This window comes from Macaca mulatta, chromosome 16 (genome assembly GCF_049350105.2).
Source record: "Macaca mulatta isolate MMU2019108-1 chromosome 16, T2T-MMU8v2.0, whole genome shotgun sequence".
Classification (NCBI taxonomy): Eukaryota; Metazoa; Chordata; class Mammalia; order Primates; family Cercopithecidae; genus Macaca; species Macaca mulatta.
In genome coordinates, this window is record NC_133421.1 from 89,600,613 (window position 1) to 89,616,714 (window position 16,102).

Consider the following 16,102-nt stretch of genomic DNA (forward strand, 5'->3'; position numbering starts at 1 on the left):
CTTGCGGAGCAGCAGGAAGCTAGTGAGGGAGCAGAGGGAGGCAGGAGAAGGAGGTGGGGCTAGGGGCTGGGGGACAGAGGGGCAGGTGGAGGAAGGGCTTGAAGCCCTTTGGAAGGCTCTGGATATAGCTGGGGGTGGAGGTGGAAAGCCAGGTGAGGACAGATGAGAGGGCGCAAGACAGGCAACGTCATGGCTCAGGGGCTGTGGTTTTGTTGGGGGCTCAGAGCGAGAGTCAGGCCAGGCCCCAGCCCCAGCCCCCTGCCCACCTCCTTCTTGGGCCAGCTCCACTTCCTGGCCCCTCCTGGAGGGTCAAGCGCAGCCTGGCCACTGTGCTGCTGGACGATGCTCCTGGGACAGGCCAGGGCACGGGGGTGACCTCTCCTCGGGAATGAGGGAGGGGTGCTGCCCGTCCGCCTGCCTGTGCGGTAATTGCCTCGGCTGCTGCCTGCTTGCTTTGAGGGGAGCCGGCTGGAGCTCACAGCCAGAGGGGCCCGCAGGTCTCACCTGCCTGCCACGCCCGCTGCGGCCTCACCTGCCCGCCCGGCAGGCCCACAGCATTCCGGCCCCAGGGAGGGGCTGACTCCTGGCTGCTGGATGCCGCCGCAGCTGAGTCACAGGTCACCTTGGGCAGGGAGGAGCTGGTCCAGAGGCTGGGCTCTGGGATGGCAGTGTCACCCCAACTTTAGACGGATCCTGCCCCCGGGCTGTTCGCACACGCGGAGTAAAACATTTTCTTGGTTCTTTACTCAGACAAAGCCACTGTTAATGTTCGGTGTATTTCCTTCTAGTCTTTCTACTATATATGAGCACATATTTTTTAAACAATGAAATCAGAATGTACATACCGATGAATACCTTCAGGAACCTTTCCCCATGAGACTTCAAATATTTAACAGCTTTATTGACATATAATTAACATACCATAAATTCTCCCATCGAAAGTACACAGTTAAATAGTTTTTAGTAACTTGCCCGTTGTGCAAGCATCACTGTAATCTAATTCTGGAACACTTTCATCTCCCCTCAAAGAAAACCTGCACCCAGGAGAAGTTGCCTCCCATTCCCCTCCTGCCCCCGGCCCCTGGGCAAACCACACATCTGCTTCCTATCTCTATGGATTGGCCCGTTCTAGACATTTCAAGTCAATGGACTCACAAAGGTCTCTTGGGCATTTTGAAGCCCTATATTAAATGGCCGTCGGTGAGCTGTGCTTACACCATGCTTCCTGTTTTGGGCATGGCTCTGCTTTGGATGGGTCCTCACCGTGAGGCCTGAAGGAGGGGTTATAAATGGTGAGACAGAATTTGTATTCCCCTTCCCGGCCATGGTGCCCGCCAAGAAGAACACAACCGCAAGCTCTTCCCCAAGGACAGGGACTCATCTCCTTTTCCCACAGGGGCGTCCCCAGCATCGCCAGCGTTGGCTGTAAGGGGCTCCACAAACATGAGGGTGACACACACCTCAGGACTGTGGCCTCTCCAGCTGGCTTGGCCTTCCTGTGTGGTGCCGTGGCCCTGCCGATGTCAGGGTTGCATCAGGAACTCCTCTCCCCGATCCCAGCAAATGTGACCGGGTGACCTTTCTGGTGGGAAACCATCATTCTCCCATGATGGAGATGATGGTTGGAAAGAGCCACCCAGGTGGGGTCACAAAGGTGAGCCATCCTCTGGGAAGGGGGAGTTACTGCCCAATCCAGAGAAAACCAAGGTGAACCTAGATAAGGCTGCAAGGTACTGGGACAGCAGCGTCTGTGTGTCTTGTCAACCGATTCTAAAAGGCAGTTCCCAAAATATTCTCAGCCATGGTCAACCACTAAAGCCACTGTGGACTGATCCAAAATGCCAGCTGCCCAGGACTGTGCGGGAAGGGGGGTGTCTGTGGGAAGCGTGGGGCCTCAGGGAGCCTGTGTCCTTTCTCTCCTGTGCACAATGGCAGGGAGGTGCCGCTTCTGGCTGCGGGCAGAGATGACTGCCTCTCCACTGGACACTGCTCAGGGTCCCCGGAAAGTCCCTTCCCTTGCAAAGGGCTTAGTGTGTCACCAACAGACCCTGGCAAGACATTGACCCAAATGTCCTCTATGTGTGCACATGCGTGTGTGTGCGTGTGTGTATGTGTGTGTGCATGTGTGTGTATGTGTGTGTATGTGTGCGTGCGTGTGTGCATGTGTGCACACGTGTGTGTATGTGTGTGTGTGTGTGGGTGTGTGTATGTGTGTGCGTGTGTATGTGTGCACTGTGTGTACATGTGTGCACGTGGGTGTATGTGCGTGTGTGTGTGCGTGTGTGTATGTGTGCACGCGTGTGTGCACGTGTGTGTGCATGTGTGCACGTGTGTGTATGTGTGTGCGTGTGTGTATGTGTGCGCGTGTGTGTACATGTGTTCGTGTGTGTACATGTGTTCGTGTGTGTGTGTATGTGTGTGCGTGTGTATGTGCGTGTGTGTGCACACACGTGTGTGGGTGTGTGTGTGCGCGTGTGTATGTGCGTGCGTGTGTGTCCATGTGTGCACGCGTGTGTGTATGTGTGTGCGTGTGTATGTGTGCACGTGTGTGTACATGTGTGCATGTGTGTATGTGTGTGCGTGTGTGTGTGTATGTGCGTGTGTGTGAGTGTGTGTGTGCATGTGTGTGTGCATGTACTGCACACCGAGCACCTGTCTGTGGATGGTGTACACACAAACACACCCGCCCTGCACAGACACAGAGGCAAGCCGCCATCCACACATCGAGTCACGTCCTCGGTGGAAGGCACAGTACAGTGACCCTGGCATTTCATTTTTCTAGTTCGGTTTTGTCCAAGCTGGCTTGTGAGGTGCAGGTGTCCTCCTGCATCCAGGGCAGGGCAAGGTGGTCTGTGGTGTGGTGGTGTATGGGGGACAGATGAAGGCAGGAGCTTGCAGTGCACCCCACCACTGAGCACAGGATGAGGGCGAGGGGCTGTCCGCCTCGCTGGACTCCCCGTGACTGCATCTGCCTGCTTGCTCTGGCCAGACCTCTCCACTACAGCATGATCCACCCCAATGCCCACCCGCACCCCTCTCCTTCAGGGCAGGTCAAGCCTCCACTTCCCCCTCCGGATGCCCACCCTCCCTGGCCTGTGCCACAGTGTGGACTCCTGACTTCCTTCCCATCCTTATGGGGTGGTCGGCCTGGGCTGTCTCAGGTCCTGAGCAGCACTTCCCTTCCCAAGCCATGCAGCAGGGCCCAGCCCAGTGAGGCCATGTGGTGAGGGGATGACCCATGGCCTCCATCAGGATAGGTGGGGCTGTCCCTACAAGAGAGCTTTCCTTTTCCACCAGTCTTGGGTGCCAGGGAGAGACGCAGATGTGGGTAGTGGTGAGTACATTGACTAGATCAGAGGGGGCTGGCTTCCCAGAAGGTGGGAGGGTCCCTTTTAAAGTCATAGAAAGTCACACGCCTGCTTGAGATAACAGTAGCACTTCTGGTACCTGCTAACGGCAACACTTACTCCCAATCCCACAACGCTGTCAGAGGAGTTTGCATTTTATCACGACAGGATTGAGATGACTGCAAGTTGCTGAGCAAACCTCAGATGAATGAATAATCACAGGGAGTTACTTGGTTGACTTTCACGCAGTGTTTGTAGCCACAGGGTTCCTGAGGTTTTGCAGAACACCCAGGCAAGGATCTTGTTGTGGTGTCGATGGCTGCAGGCCACAGGCTGGGACCCCCTGTCACACGGGGCAAGAGACCTCCCGTGGCAGCCTGTGTTAGCCCCCCAGGCCAGGCCCGCAGGGAAAGGGGGCTAGGGATTCAAACTAATCTCGCAACATTCCCTGTCCTCGGCTCCAGCACGTGGCTCCCAGGCCTCTGGCCGCTGCTGGCTGGGTCCCCTGTGGCAGGAGCTGGCCATCCTGGAGTTCAAGGCCCCTGAAGCACTGCCCACACCTGTTCTTCCTCCCCAGCGGCCTCTCCGCTCCAGGGGAAGTGAGACAGCCCAGCCCAGGCAAACAGGTCCAGCTGCAGCTGGCAGCCAGTCCCGAGAACACTGCCACTCGGCCCTCCCTGCTGACCTCTGCAAACCCTCGCCCGGCGCCCTGCCAGGCCTTATTCATGGGCTGGCAGTGCCAGGACCTCTCCCGGAGGCGGGGCAGAGTGGCAGCTTCTCGGCCCTGTGCCCAGCCCAGGCCAGCACCCTAGGCAGGCACTGCTCCCTGATCCAGGAACCACCTCTCTCTACAGCTGGGAGTGAGCGGCCAGAGAGGGAGAGAGCCTTGTCCGGTGCCACCCGGCAAGCTAGTCACCAAGCGGGCAGAGGGAGGAGCAGCCCTCACTGGGTGTCAAGCAGCCTGGGTCCCCAGTCCAGCTCTGCCTGTCCCTAGCAGTAAAGCCTCAGGTAAGTCACGGACCACTCAGCTTGTTTCCCTGTAAGGAAACGTCCCTTCTCCCTTGAAATACGTCCCTTCCTGTCCTCCTGGGGCCCTCGCAGGCAAACAGCCAGGAGGTGGAACTGAGCTGGGCTGGCGATGGTCACAGCAGCTTTCTCTCCTGCACTGGCTCCAGTAAGTCTTGCTCAGATGTTGGTGGGGTGAGGAGGGTCGCCGAGGCTGGGAGGAGCCTGGGGGTTCTCCTGTCATCCTCCTGGGCCCCTTGAGTAGAAAGGGTGTTCGAGGACCATCGAGGGTCCGAGGGGCATGGACGGGTGGGAGGGACTCACAGGGGTGGGTGGGAGAGGGAGCTTCCCAGCGCATCGCAGGGGTCCAAGCCCACCCTCCTCGCCCCCCCGCCCCACGAGGCTGTCTGGGTTGGGGATGCCCCAGGGGGGCCTTTGCGCAAACGTCTCCACTGGCAACAGCTAGTGGCGCTCGGCAACCCGGGGAGCCCTAAATGGGGCAGGGGTGCCCCGCGACTCAGCGAAGCCCCTCCTGCAGCAGACAGGGGAGTGGTGCAGGTGGCAAAGGGAGAGCGCTCACCCACCCCAGAGCCAGCCGGGAAGCCCTTGCTGGAGCTGCTCCCTGGCACCGGGGCACCTGGGCAGCCATGTGTTGCCACCCAGGAAAGCAGGTGACCCAGGCTGCTCCCCAGGGTCCTGGCAAGCCCCTTCCCTTCTGGGACAATAGAGGTGGCAAGGCCTCCCCGGCCTTCTCCGGGCGCTGGGCGGGGAGCGAGGGCCTGCAGCTGTGACGCATCTGTTGAGGCACAAACCAGAGTCTGGGCGGGGCTCGGCAAAATGCAGTGCCCATGGGTGGTGGGTGGCAGGGTCCTTTCAGGTGGGATCCAGGATGTCCAAAGTGACATCCAGCTCTGGGCTGGTCCCTCTGGGGTCGGCTGGGAACTGAGGGCAGCAGCCGGACATGCCTCTTCCTGGACCCTGGGAGCTGATGGCCCACAGAGCCCAGGCTAGGAGCTGCTGGCAGTCATTGTGATTAGGGCCCCTCCCATGAAGTGCCTGCATTTTGGGGAGACATTAACCACCCTTGACACCAGCCTGATTTGGCGTTTAGTCACCACTCAAGGCCATGCATTCCAACCAAAAAGTTACAGGCGTCCCCATCTTAACCCACTGGCACCAAACCCGGGAGTGGGGCCCATGAACTTGGCCAAGCAGCCTGTGCCAGGATCCTGGAAGAAAGGGGTCTGGGCAGCTGCAGGGGTGAAACATGGCTTAACTTCTCTCCTGGGACTGGGGCAGGCTCCCATTCAGCAACCCACCCTAGACACCTGCAAACACAGGGGAACTTGACACACGCCCAGCCCCCAGAGAAGTCCGGGGAGGCCTTGCCGCCTCTATCGTCTCAGAAGGCAAGGGGCTTGCCAGGATCCTGGAGAGGAGCCTGGGTCTCCTGCCTTCCTGGGTGGCAGCATGTGGCCGCCCAGGTGCCCCAGCGCCGGAGAGCAGCGCCAGCAAGGACTTCCCGGCTGGCTCTGCGGTGGGTAAGCGTTCCCCTTTGCCTTTACACACCTGGGCTTCTGTGGTTTCCCAAGGGCTCTCGTGAGGAAATGGGCTTAGGTGCTGACAGTGGGGTGCATAGGAGCGGGGTCATTTGGCCAGGGTGGCTGAGCCCCAGAACCATCATTCCACACCCGGAAACCTTGCCTGTGATGCTTCTCTGTGGCTTCTTACCTGGAACCCTGGGGACACCCCCTTGCCCCAGTGACTTCTCAATGCCGACGGTGACCCAGCCCGAGCTCCCCACCTGCCAAGGTCTGAGTTGAGCTCTCAGAACCCTTGGCCTTTCCGCAGGGCCTCCGAGGGCGTCTGGTGGACCCTGTACCTGCTCTGCAGCGCCCCCTCCAGGCTTTTCCCACTCACTGGAGGCCCCAGCCTGGCTTCAGAGGGACTTAGTGGGGCTTTACCACGTCCCAGTTGCGTGACCTTGAGCAGGTTCCTTGACTTCTCTGGGCCTCGGCTTTCTCACTCTGTAAAATGGGAACAAACAAGGCTTTGTGAGGATGAGTGTGGCTGTCATGCCTGTGACTGCTTATGGGATTCTCACTCCTGCCCCAGGTCCCCTCCAGCTCCTCCCTTTTGTGGTCCCGAGGTCTAGCCTAAGTCTCCCTTGCTTCTCTTGCGGGGTGTTTATTTCTCTTGGCTTCTTCCTCTCCCTATGCTCTCACTTGGTTTTATTTCATCTCCGTCCCTCTGCCTTCCCCTTTTCGCTATCGGTTTCCATTCTCTGCTGAAACCTCTGAGGAGGCCCTGCCCACCCCACTGCCCCTCGGCCCTCCCCACAGCACCCACCCTGCCCGGCTTCTCCGGGGCTTGCCCTCCTGTAGCCCGGGAGTTGGGGCTGGGGGCGGCTGTGCTGACATCACTGGCGTTTATGCACTGCTCCTTGCCCAACGCAAATTTCATCCTCGTTCTCTCTGAATCAATTCACTTTTATTGCCTCAGCGGCTCAAAAGCAATTTTTCAAGAACAAAAAGGTCAGCACGTCCAAGACTAATCAATTCTCGGAGAGCTCCTGCAGCCGCCAGGGGAGCCGGGCACCGGCAGCCCCCCGCCCTTCCCGCCAGCACCCTCCCACCAGCGCCATCACTTTTATTGCTTCATGATGCCTGTCATTAGTGGTGTGTTTGAGACGCCCCACAGTGTTCTTACAACATAAAACCTGGCTGACTTGCAGGGGGTGGGGGCGGGCGCATTTATGGGCCCTTGCCGGCTCCGGACAGTAACAGCTGAGCTGATGGATCACCTGCCAGGGGAGTCAGCACAGGAGGCCTTCAGCCACTTGCTTAAAAGCAGAACCCGGACTGTCTGCCTGCTCCCGGACCCACCCTTCTCCCCCTCAACTCCCCATCACTGTGGCCTTGGCATCGGCCAGCTGTTATGCCTTCCAGGAACTTGCCCTCAAGGCCACCCTGTCCCCACCACAGCCCTACCCCTCCCTGAGCACCCCCTCACCCCTCTGCCCGCCACGATGCCAGGCTCAGTCCCTCCAGCACTACAAGGTCTACATTGCCATTTCACAGATGGGGAAACTGAAGCCCAGCATCACGGAGGTAGGAAGGGGCAGACGTAGACCTGGAAGGATTCTGTGGCCTGTTCGAAGTTCCATGCATGAGCCGTGCTCTGTGGAGAGCCAGGTCTGCTGTTCCAGGCTTTGCTCTCCCAGGCCCCTGGCTGTCCACGTCCCACACCATCCTGACACCTGACACTCGGCACCCATGTCAATAACAGCTACAATGCACCACGGCCTTGGGACACCGCGCTCAGCGCTCTGCCTGGATGAGCCCTGTATCCCCGAGACAGCCCCACTGTGGACATTCTTATGTCCATTTTACAGATGACAAAACTGAGATGGGGGGAATGCAGTGCTGTGCACAAGCCACACAGCTGGAAATGTGCGCTGGGGACTGGAATCCAGTTACCTGCTTTGGCTCTGTAATCCTCTTTTTATTTTTATTTAATTTATTTTTCTGAGATGGAGTGTCGTTCTGTCGCACAGGCTGGAGTGCAGAGGCATGGTCTCGGCTCACTGCAACCTCCACCTCTTGGGTTCAACCCATTGTTGTGTCTCAGCCTCCCAAGAAGCTGGGATTACAGGGGTGTGCCACTATGCCTGGCTAATTTTTTGTATTTTTAGTAGAGACGGGGTTTCACCATGTTGGTCAGGCTGGTCTCGGGCTCCTGACCTCAGGTGATCCGCCCGCCTCTGCCTCCCAAACTGCTGGGATTACAGGCATGAGCTGCTGCGCCCGGCCTTTTAATCCTCTTTTTAAAATACCTTAGGATATGAAATATCCATAATAGGCACATCCATAGACACAGAACGCAGATCAGTGTTGCCAGGGGCTGTGGGGTGAAGAGGAGCTGCTGAATGAGTGGGTGTTTCCTCCTGGGGTGACCAGCATGTTCTGCGACTGCAGATGATGGCTGTGCCACCTTGTGAGTATACTAAATGCCACCCAGTGGTACACTTTAAACTGGCTGATTTTATGTTATGTGAACTTCCCTTCAATACATTATTTGAGGCTGGACATGGTGGCTCACTTCTGTTATCCCAGCACTTTGGGAGGCTGAGATGGGTGGATCACCTGAGGTCAGGAGTTCGAGACCAGCCTGACCAACATGGTGAAATCCCATCTCTACTAAAAATACAAAAAATTAGCCGGGCATGGTGGTGTGTGCCTGTAATTCCAGCTACTCAGGAGGCTGAGGCCGGAGAATCGCTTGAATCCGGAAGACAGAAGTTGCAGAGAGCCAAGATCGTGTCATTGTACTCCTGCCTGGGCAACAGAGCAAGACTCTGCCTCAATAAATAAATAAATAAATAAATAAATAAATAAATAAATAAATATTATTTGGGGAAAAAACAGCTTAGATATTTCTGCCACCTGTTTGGCAGGTGTCTGGGTGTCCCCACAGGCCATCTTCAGCTGTGTGCTAGCAGGAGACACGTGAAGACATCCTCTGCCCAGCAGGAGCGTCCATTGCCTCTCCCAGGAAGCTTTCCTGGCTGTCCCCACCTGCTCTGGAGGCTCCACCTCTCAAACACCATGTCCTCTCTGATGTCTGGGGCACAGGCTGTTCTTGGCCAGGCCACAGCCTCGTCATGCATGGCTCTGCCTGGTGGCTCACAGGCTCTGTCCACAACACCGGGGGACAGGTGCTCTTGGCTGTCCCAGGAGCCAGGACGAGACGTGCTCATGCATGTATTGCCAGCTTCTCCTGGGATCCTGGGTGCTTCCTCAGCCCTTGGCCTTCCCTTGGCCTGAGCTCCCCACCTCCCTGGCACCCAAGGCTGGTGGGAAAGGAAAGCCCTCTCGTTCTGAGTTGAGCGCTCAGAACCCTTGGCTTTTCTGCAGGGCCTCCAAAGGTGTCTGGTGGACCCTGTGCCTGCTCTGCAGTGCCCCCTCCAGGCCTTCTTGCATGGGACAGTGACAAGGGGCTTTGTCTCAGAGCAAGTCCAGCAGGGCCTCCATGGAGTGCAAGGTTGCCTGCCCTGCCGGTGAAAGAGCCAGCCTTGTCCCCTGTTTCCCAGACCCCCTGCCCAGTGGCCTCTGAATGTCCCCTGTGTGGGCCCCTCCCCAGCTGCCCCTCCTGCTCGCCAAGTCTGAGCCCACCAAGACCCCAAGCTCTCAGAGGCCCCTGCTACCTGGGAAGATGACATTGGGGCAGGGGTCTCTTCTGATGTCTGTGTTTTGTCTTCTGGACCTTGGGGTGCCCCTGCCCCTGATAAGAAGGGGCCTCAGAGCGGAAATAAAGCCTCAGACAGGTGAGCCTCCGTGGCACATGGCCCCTTGAGCCAGCCACGCGGCTGGGTTCAGCCCCTGCCAGGACACTGGCCAGACAGCTGACCAGGAGGCAGCCTTGACCAGTCCCCTTCCCTGCTCCGAGCTGGGATCGTGCTGGGAAGACTGAATGGGACAAAGCCGGTGAAAATGGCTGGAAGACAGTAAATGCCATTTTCTCTAAGCATATTTATTTCTTTAACAACAGTGACAGCCATTTGTGAGCCATGTCTCTGTCTTAGGCATGGCGCTACATGCCAGCGAAACCTGCCGCCATTGAATCCTGGCCAGCCAGTGAAGGAAGAGTTGGGCCTGGGAGGTGCCACTTTACAGACAGGGGCACCAAGGGGCAGGGTGGCAGGAGGCCCACCGGACGTTCACCACGAAGTGGCAGTCCCAGCGTCCACACCCGGCAGGCACCACGCTGGCCCGTGGCCTCCCTGCCCGCATGCCTGGCTTCCCGGCCTCGGAACTTGATCTGCTCCCTCTTCCGGACACTGGGGCTCCTGCCAAGTCCTGGGCTGGGCAGCAACTGCTGAACATTCTAAGAAATCCCTCCCAGGGTTTTCTCAGGAGCCTGGGTGGGGCAGGAAGTCCCCAGGGGCTGAGGGGACCGTGGCAGCAGGTGGCACCCAGAGCAGTGCTCTCCTGGGGCCCAGGCTGTTGGGCCAGAGGCAGGACTGTGAGGCCTAGCGTAGGCCCTCCTGCCAGTGGCCGGCACCTACTTGTGGGCTGGGGGTTCCCCCAGCAGGCCAGGCTCCCCACCTGACACACTCACAGACCTTGCACCTTGGAGAGCCAGTGTTCCCGGGCCACATAGCTATGCCGACCAGGCGCTGGGCCTGTCCTGGCTCTGGTCCCCCGGCCCCAGGTCCTGGGCGCTGGCTCCACGCAGCAGCAGGCGGCCTCCCGAGGACACGGTCTGACCGGCTGCTGCTACGTCACACTCAGATGAGACCTGCTGCTGAGTCCTACCGGCCAGGCACGGGCAGGGAGTGAAAATTATCTACTGATTTTCTTAATAACTGAACAAAAATAAACATTGGTGGTTTGACAAATAAGTACATATTTTCAAACCCAGCCAGTCCAGGGGACGCTGTTTCCAGGTGCGTTATGCAGCATGACGCCGCTGAGTTGCTCTGAGATGTATCTTGGCTGCCTCGCGGGTTGTCTCCGGGTTCCCTCCCACTCCACCCTCCTCTGCCGCCCTCTCCCCAGCCCCCACTACCCTTCCATGCTTCTAAATTCAAGGGCCACACTGTCCCCTGAACAGACCAATCACCCACACTGTCCCCTGAACAGACCAATCACAATGAGATCCATTATAGTTCCAAAGATACCACAAAAAAAAAAAAAAAAAAAAAATGGTGGGGGGTGTCCAGGAACGCAGCCGCACCCTGGAGAGCAGTACAATCAGCTATTGTTGTGCTAGAAGTTTCTCTGTGATAAGAAGGGAATCTAGAAATGCCGTCTTCTGAACTGATTGCAAAACAGAATAAAAGTTCAAGGCCCCGAGATAGCCAAGCTGGCACCCCCTCCAGAGCAGCCCCAGGCCACACAGCTGGGCCTCCAGGCTGGCCAGCCCCTGTCCTTGTGTGCATCTGCACAGGGCTCCTTGGAAGGGGGCCTGGCTCCATGTCCCCCCACCCCTCCCCATCTGGGCCTAGGGCAGCTGAGCTGGCTTCCTGCACCACGGGGACCCTCCAGCCTCCTTCCTGAAGCAACTGCCCTTCCCCGAGGGCCTCCTGGGCCAGGGCCGCCCACGTTCTCTGCTTTAGTGATGTTGGTTCTCCCACAGACACTGCCTGCCCACCCCGCACAGAGGGCGTGACTGTCCTTCCCTTGCACAAGCAGGGACACAGCAGCACAGAGACGGGGGCCGATGGCTAGGACCTGAACTCTGAGCTGTGGGCCCCAGGTTTTTCATCCGCTTAGGCCACTCCCCACTTCCCAGACATCCCCTGGGGTGTCCGGTTTGCAGGAAGGGCCACCACTGGCCTTGAGCTTCCAGTGTCATTTCCAGGCGCTGACGCGCGCAATGGCTCTGACTGCATCACTGGGACCCAGGCCAGGTTATGCCGGGGCCTGCGCGGCTCCCTCCCTGCGACATTCGGGGTCCTCCTCAAAGCCACCCCTCCCCCTGCATCTGGGTCTCCAGGCCCTGAGCTTGGCCAGTCTTTCCCTGGGACACCTGTCCTTGAGCTGTCATCCTGTCTTGATAGCAACCTAGAGGGTAGAAGGCGACGATGCTGGAGTGGGGCGAAGTGTAGAGACTCGGTCCTGACTTTGAGTGTGGACTCTGGGCCAGGCTCCCCCTGGTTTGAATCCAGTTGGTCTCTAAGCAGCTGTGTGACCTCAAGCAGGTGACTTAACCTCTCTGTGCCTTGGTTTCCTAATCTAAAAACTGGGGGTAATAATAGCCCTGTCCAACGTGGCCATTGTGAGGAATGGCTGAGAGTGCTCGGTAGGTGCTCACAAAGCCTGAGTGTCAGCCCAAGCCCCTCGCTGTGTAGACTCAGCACTGCGGCCCAGAATCTCAGACCCCCGTTAGTCTGAATCGGGTACTCTTGCCATCCCGGGGCTCACTTTTCAGAACCAGCTGGCGAGTCTGCTCCTCCCTCCACCAGCACCAGCGGCCACCTGGGAGGCCTGGGCCAGGTTCCCGGTCCTTCCCGGCAGTGCCAGCCACTCACTGGGAGTCGGCGGCCGCTGGTATCCCCAGGGCGGAAGGCATCGGATGCCACAGCCACAGGCAAGAGGAACCCTGGACCTTGGAGCTTCCTGATGAGCTGCCCGTGGGGCTGTGGGGGCAGGGAGGGCACTGCCAGTCAAGCCCCTGCCACTTCCCAGTCTCCCACTGTAGGGTCCTCGTGCCCCTTCCCATGCTTGGTGGCTCCTGGCCAGCAGCTCCTGCCCTTCATGCGTCCTCAGGTCTGTCCCCAGGATGGAGGCCTTGGCCCAGCACCCCACCCCTGCCAGAGCTGTGAGACCCTCCTCCATGGGTTCCCTCACCCCTCCAGGGGCTCTGGGGACCCTTCTCCCCTGCTACCCCATTTCTCAGCACAGGAAGGCCAACTCCACCACAGTCACTGTGCCCCAGGCCCTGTCCCTCAGCTGAAAATAAACCAAGGAAACATACAAAGCCTACCTGGGAGACCCTTGCTCGCTGCCTGGCCCCGGGTCATATCCAGCAGACGCCGGGAAACGCTGCCAGGGGCGTCTGCTTCTAGGGCCCTGACCCCTAGGCCCAAGCAGTATACACAGGGGCTCAGGAACTGGGGCTACCTGGGGACAGGAGACCTGAGTGTCACAGCAGCCTCTGTGGGTGGGCAGGCCTGGGACTCCCTCCCTGACTGAGGCAGGCTGGACACAGGTTTGCAGCGACCGGAGGCTGCGGCCGGGCCTGGGCAATCTTCCCAGCCTGGGATGCCCATTCTCTCACCCCTCTGTGTTCATGGCCCCCAGCCAGGGCAGGGCCCTCTCCCCAGCCTCTGGTCCAGTTTGACTCTGAGTCACAGTCAGGTTGAGTGAGCATAGTACGTCCCCAAATTCCATGCCTCCATTTGCTCATTTGTGCAATGGTCCAGGGACTGCTGGCCCACAGGGTGCCATCAGGGCTGGAGAAGCAGCGGACAGAGACAACTGGGCCAGTGCTGCCATCCCAAACCCTGGCCTTCAGCTCTCACATCTGCTAGGGGGCAGTCACCTGAGCCCTTGGTGGGTGAGGCCAGATGCGGGGCTTTGTGTGACTGGGGTTTGTGTGGGGCAGCGGTGATGGGGACACTCAAGTCAGATGCAGCTGTGTCCACTGAGCTGGAGGTCACCAAGTGGGGCTTACAATGCAGGGCAGACCCTAATCTCGAGGCCCGCATCGTGAGGGGCTCCAACGAGCTGGCCTACGGGAAGTACTTTCTTTTTGTTTTGTTTTGTTTTGTTTTGTTTTTGAGATGGAGTCTCGCTCTGTCACCCAGGCTGGAGTGCAGTGGCGCGATCTCGGCTCACTGCAAGCTCTGCCTCCCAGGTTCACGCCATTCTCCTGCCTCAGCCTCCCGAGTAGCTGGGACTACAGGTGCCCACCACCATGCCCGGCTAATTTTTTGTATTTTTATTAGAGACTGAGTTTCAACATGTTAGCCAGGATGGTCTCAATTTCCTGACTTCGTGATCCACCTGCCTCAGCCTCCCAAAGTGCTGGGATTACAGGCGTGAGCCACTGCGCCCACCCCACAGGAAGTACTTTCTGTGTTTGGCCCTTCATGCTTTGCCTCTGGTTCCTGAAATGGGCACTGGAGGTGGGCACAGTTATTGTCCACATTTCATAGGTGAGCAAAGCGAGGCTTAGAGAAGCTAAGTGACTTGTCCAAGGTCACATAGCAAGAAAGGGCCCTCGGTCAGAACTAAAGGGCCCGTGGTGCATAGGCAGAGGGTGCCATAGAGCTGCCAGGGCCTTCTCAAACCTGGCTGTGAGCAGAAACTTCTCCTGCCTCCCTGGGCCCACCATGGTGACGTGTGGAGTGCCTCCATGCGCCGAGATCTCTTATCAGCCCATCAGCACTTGTCATGGCCACTTTTATGGTCTGTGTACTCTCGTGTGTCTGTATTGGCGCGACGTTCCTTCATTCAGGCAGTATTTGCTAAGCATCCAGGAGGCTCCCGTTTATTCATTTATCATCCAGCAAACACCACGAGGAGGCTGCCAGCCGGGGCCAGGCTGGGTGCGGGCTCCCGGGTTGGGGTGGGCATCACAGGGGCACTCCCTGGCTGATGTGGGGAGGGTCGTGATGGGAAGGACCAGGGCATGCTAGGTGTGCACAGAGATGCTGGGGTGCAGGAGTGGGCGTCTCTCCGAGCACGTGGCCCTGAAGTTGAGGGCTGTGGGTGCACTAATGTGGGGGAGAGGCCAACTTCCTTTCACTGGAGCCCCCAAAGTTTCTGGCAGGGATAACCAGGTTCGTAGTGGCTGACACTAAGTACAGGGAGGTCACAGGACGTACTGTGAAGCAGGAGTTCAGGGTTCAAGCCCAGGCCTTTCTCCTCATACTGAACACACCTCTCCTGGGGCCATGGGGAGCCCTTGATCCAAAGCCCTCCACAAGGGACGTCTCATGGTATGTGGGGACAGGCCTTTGCCATAGCAGCCTATGCAAATGCCTTGGGGCCTGAGCCAGCCCCGCAGGGACTCTCCCTACACTATTCTTCACATATACCATGGAGGACAAGAGGAAGGGACACCCCTGGTCTGGCCATATGGTGCACAGCTCCCTGTGCATTGACCCCCAGGGGGGCTGCGATCCAGGAGTGGCCATGAGACAAGGGGGAGGGAGGCAACTTCCCAATGGGGCAGCGGGCTGGTCCGGCAGGCTGGGTTTGGTGGGGTCCTGGAAGAGGCTGTCCCAGCCCAGAGGCTGCCAGGCTTGGCCTGGGGCTGGCTCCTATTCCAGGAAAGGTGTGAGGCCTCTTGTGGCTCAACACTTTGGAAAGTCAGCCAAGTTCTGAGCTTACAGGCGCATGAAGGTTCCATGTCTGTGGTTTCAAGAATATAAGAGTGGGGGTGGGAGGCCCTAGGAGGTGGTCCTGTGTGGGGGCAGCCAGGTAGCGGGCGTGGGATGGGGAATGAGGTGGGGGATGGAGTAAGATGTGGGAGAAGTGAAGTTGGGGTGAGATGGGGAAGTGGGGGTGGGAGAGGAGGAAGGGGCTGGTGCTGGGAAATTGGCCCTTATGGACCTGATCTGTCTGTGACACCTTCTGTTCCTGCCCCTCCACGTGGACAAGAACAAGTATTCCCTTCCCCAGCCTGCTCCCTCTGAAAAAAAATTATCTTCCTATTTAGTATGCAACAGGTGCTCAACGTGTGCTTCTACCGCTCTTCGGGAAAGGAGAGGGCTAAGCAGGACACAGCCCAGAGCTCAGCACTGCCCTAGCCTCCCACCCTCACCTCCCAAGGCAAGGGCCGAGCCCAACGGTCTGGCTGGGGACCCTCACCAGCCTCCCCCACCACGGATACAGGTGGCACTTCTGGAGGCCCAGAGGGGGTAGACATGACGTCCAAGGTCACACAGTGAGTCCAGACCACATGGCCTGCTCCTCACGCCCTGGAGAAAGAAAGGGCAGCCCAAAGCGGGGAGGGTCGTGCCCCACCTGGAGTGGGCCTTGATGACCTTGACGTCCCCTTCCCACCTTGAGATATTTAACAATTTTTCCAGGGTTTCCCCAAGGAGGCCTATTCACACAGGCGGGCCATCTGATGGACCGCCCCGGGGGGTGTCTCCTGCAGCCTCCTGGGAGGGGTGTGGCACTGGACAGGGAGGTCCATTTACCCCACACAAGAAGGAAGAGCCAAGTAACCCACCCTGATGGGCAGTTCCTCCACTGGGGCCGGCGCCAGGATCTGGGCGAGGGGCTGGAGCC

At 58.5% G+C, this 16,102-nt stretch overlaps 1 protein-coding gene across 1 annotated transcript; it reads left to right on the forward strand.

The window, feature by feature from the left end:
• Positions 1-1,928: 1,928 nt before the first annotated feature.
• On the forward strand, positions 1,929-10,752 carry LOC144335569 (uncharacterized). Its single transcript, XM_077971058.1, has 6 exons — positions 1,929-2,030; positions 3,862-4,146; positions 4,260-4,355; positions 4,449-4,521; positions 5,652-5,893; positions 9,937-10,752. The coding sequence occupies exons 1-6, from the start codon at positions 1,929-1,931 to the stop codon at positions 10,231-10,233; spliced, it is 1,095 nt and encodes a 364-aa protein (XP_077827184.1). The 3' UTR covers positions 10,234-10,752.
• The last annotated feature ends 5,350 nt before the right edge of the window (positions 10,753-16,102 follow it).

Coding starts and splice junctions, on each gene's coding strand:
- LOC144335569 (XM_077971058.1), top strand. CDS start 1,929: ATGGCAGGGAGGTGCCGCTTCTGGCTGCGGGCAGAGATGACTGCCTCT. Junction 4,356..4,448: donor CCCTAGCAGTAAAGCCTCAG/GTAAGTCACGGA, acceptor GGGCCCTCGCAG/GCAAACAGCCAGGAGGTGGA. Junction 5,894..9,936: donor CCCGGCTGGCTCTGCGGTGG/GTAAGCGTTCCC, acceptor TCTCTGTCTTAG/GCATGGCGCTACATGCCAGC.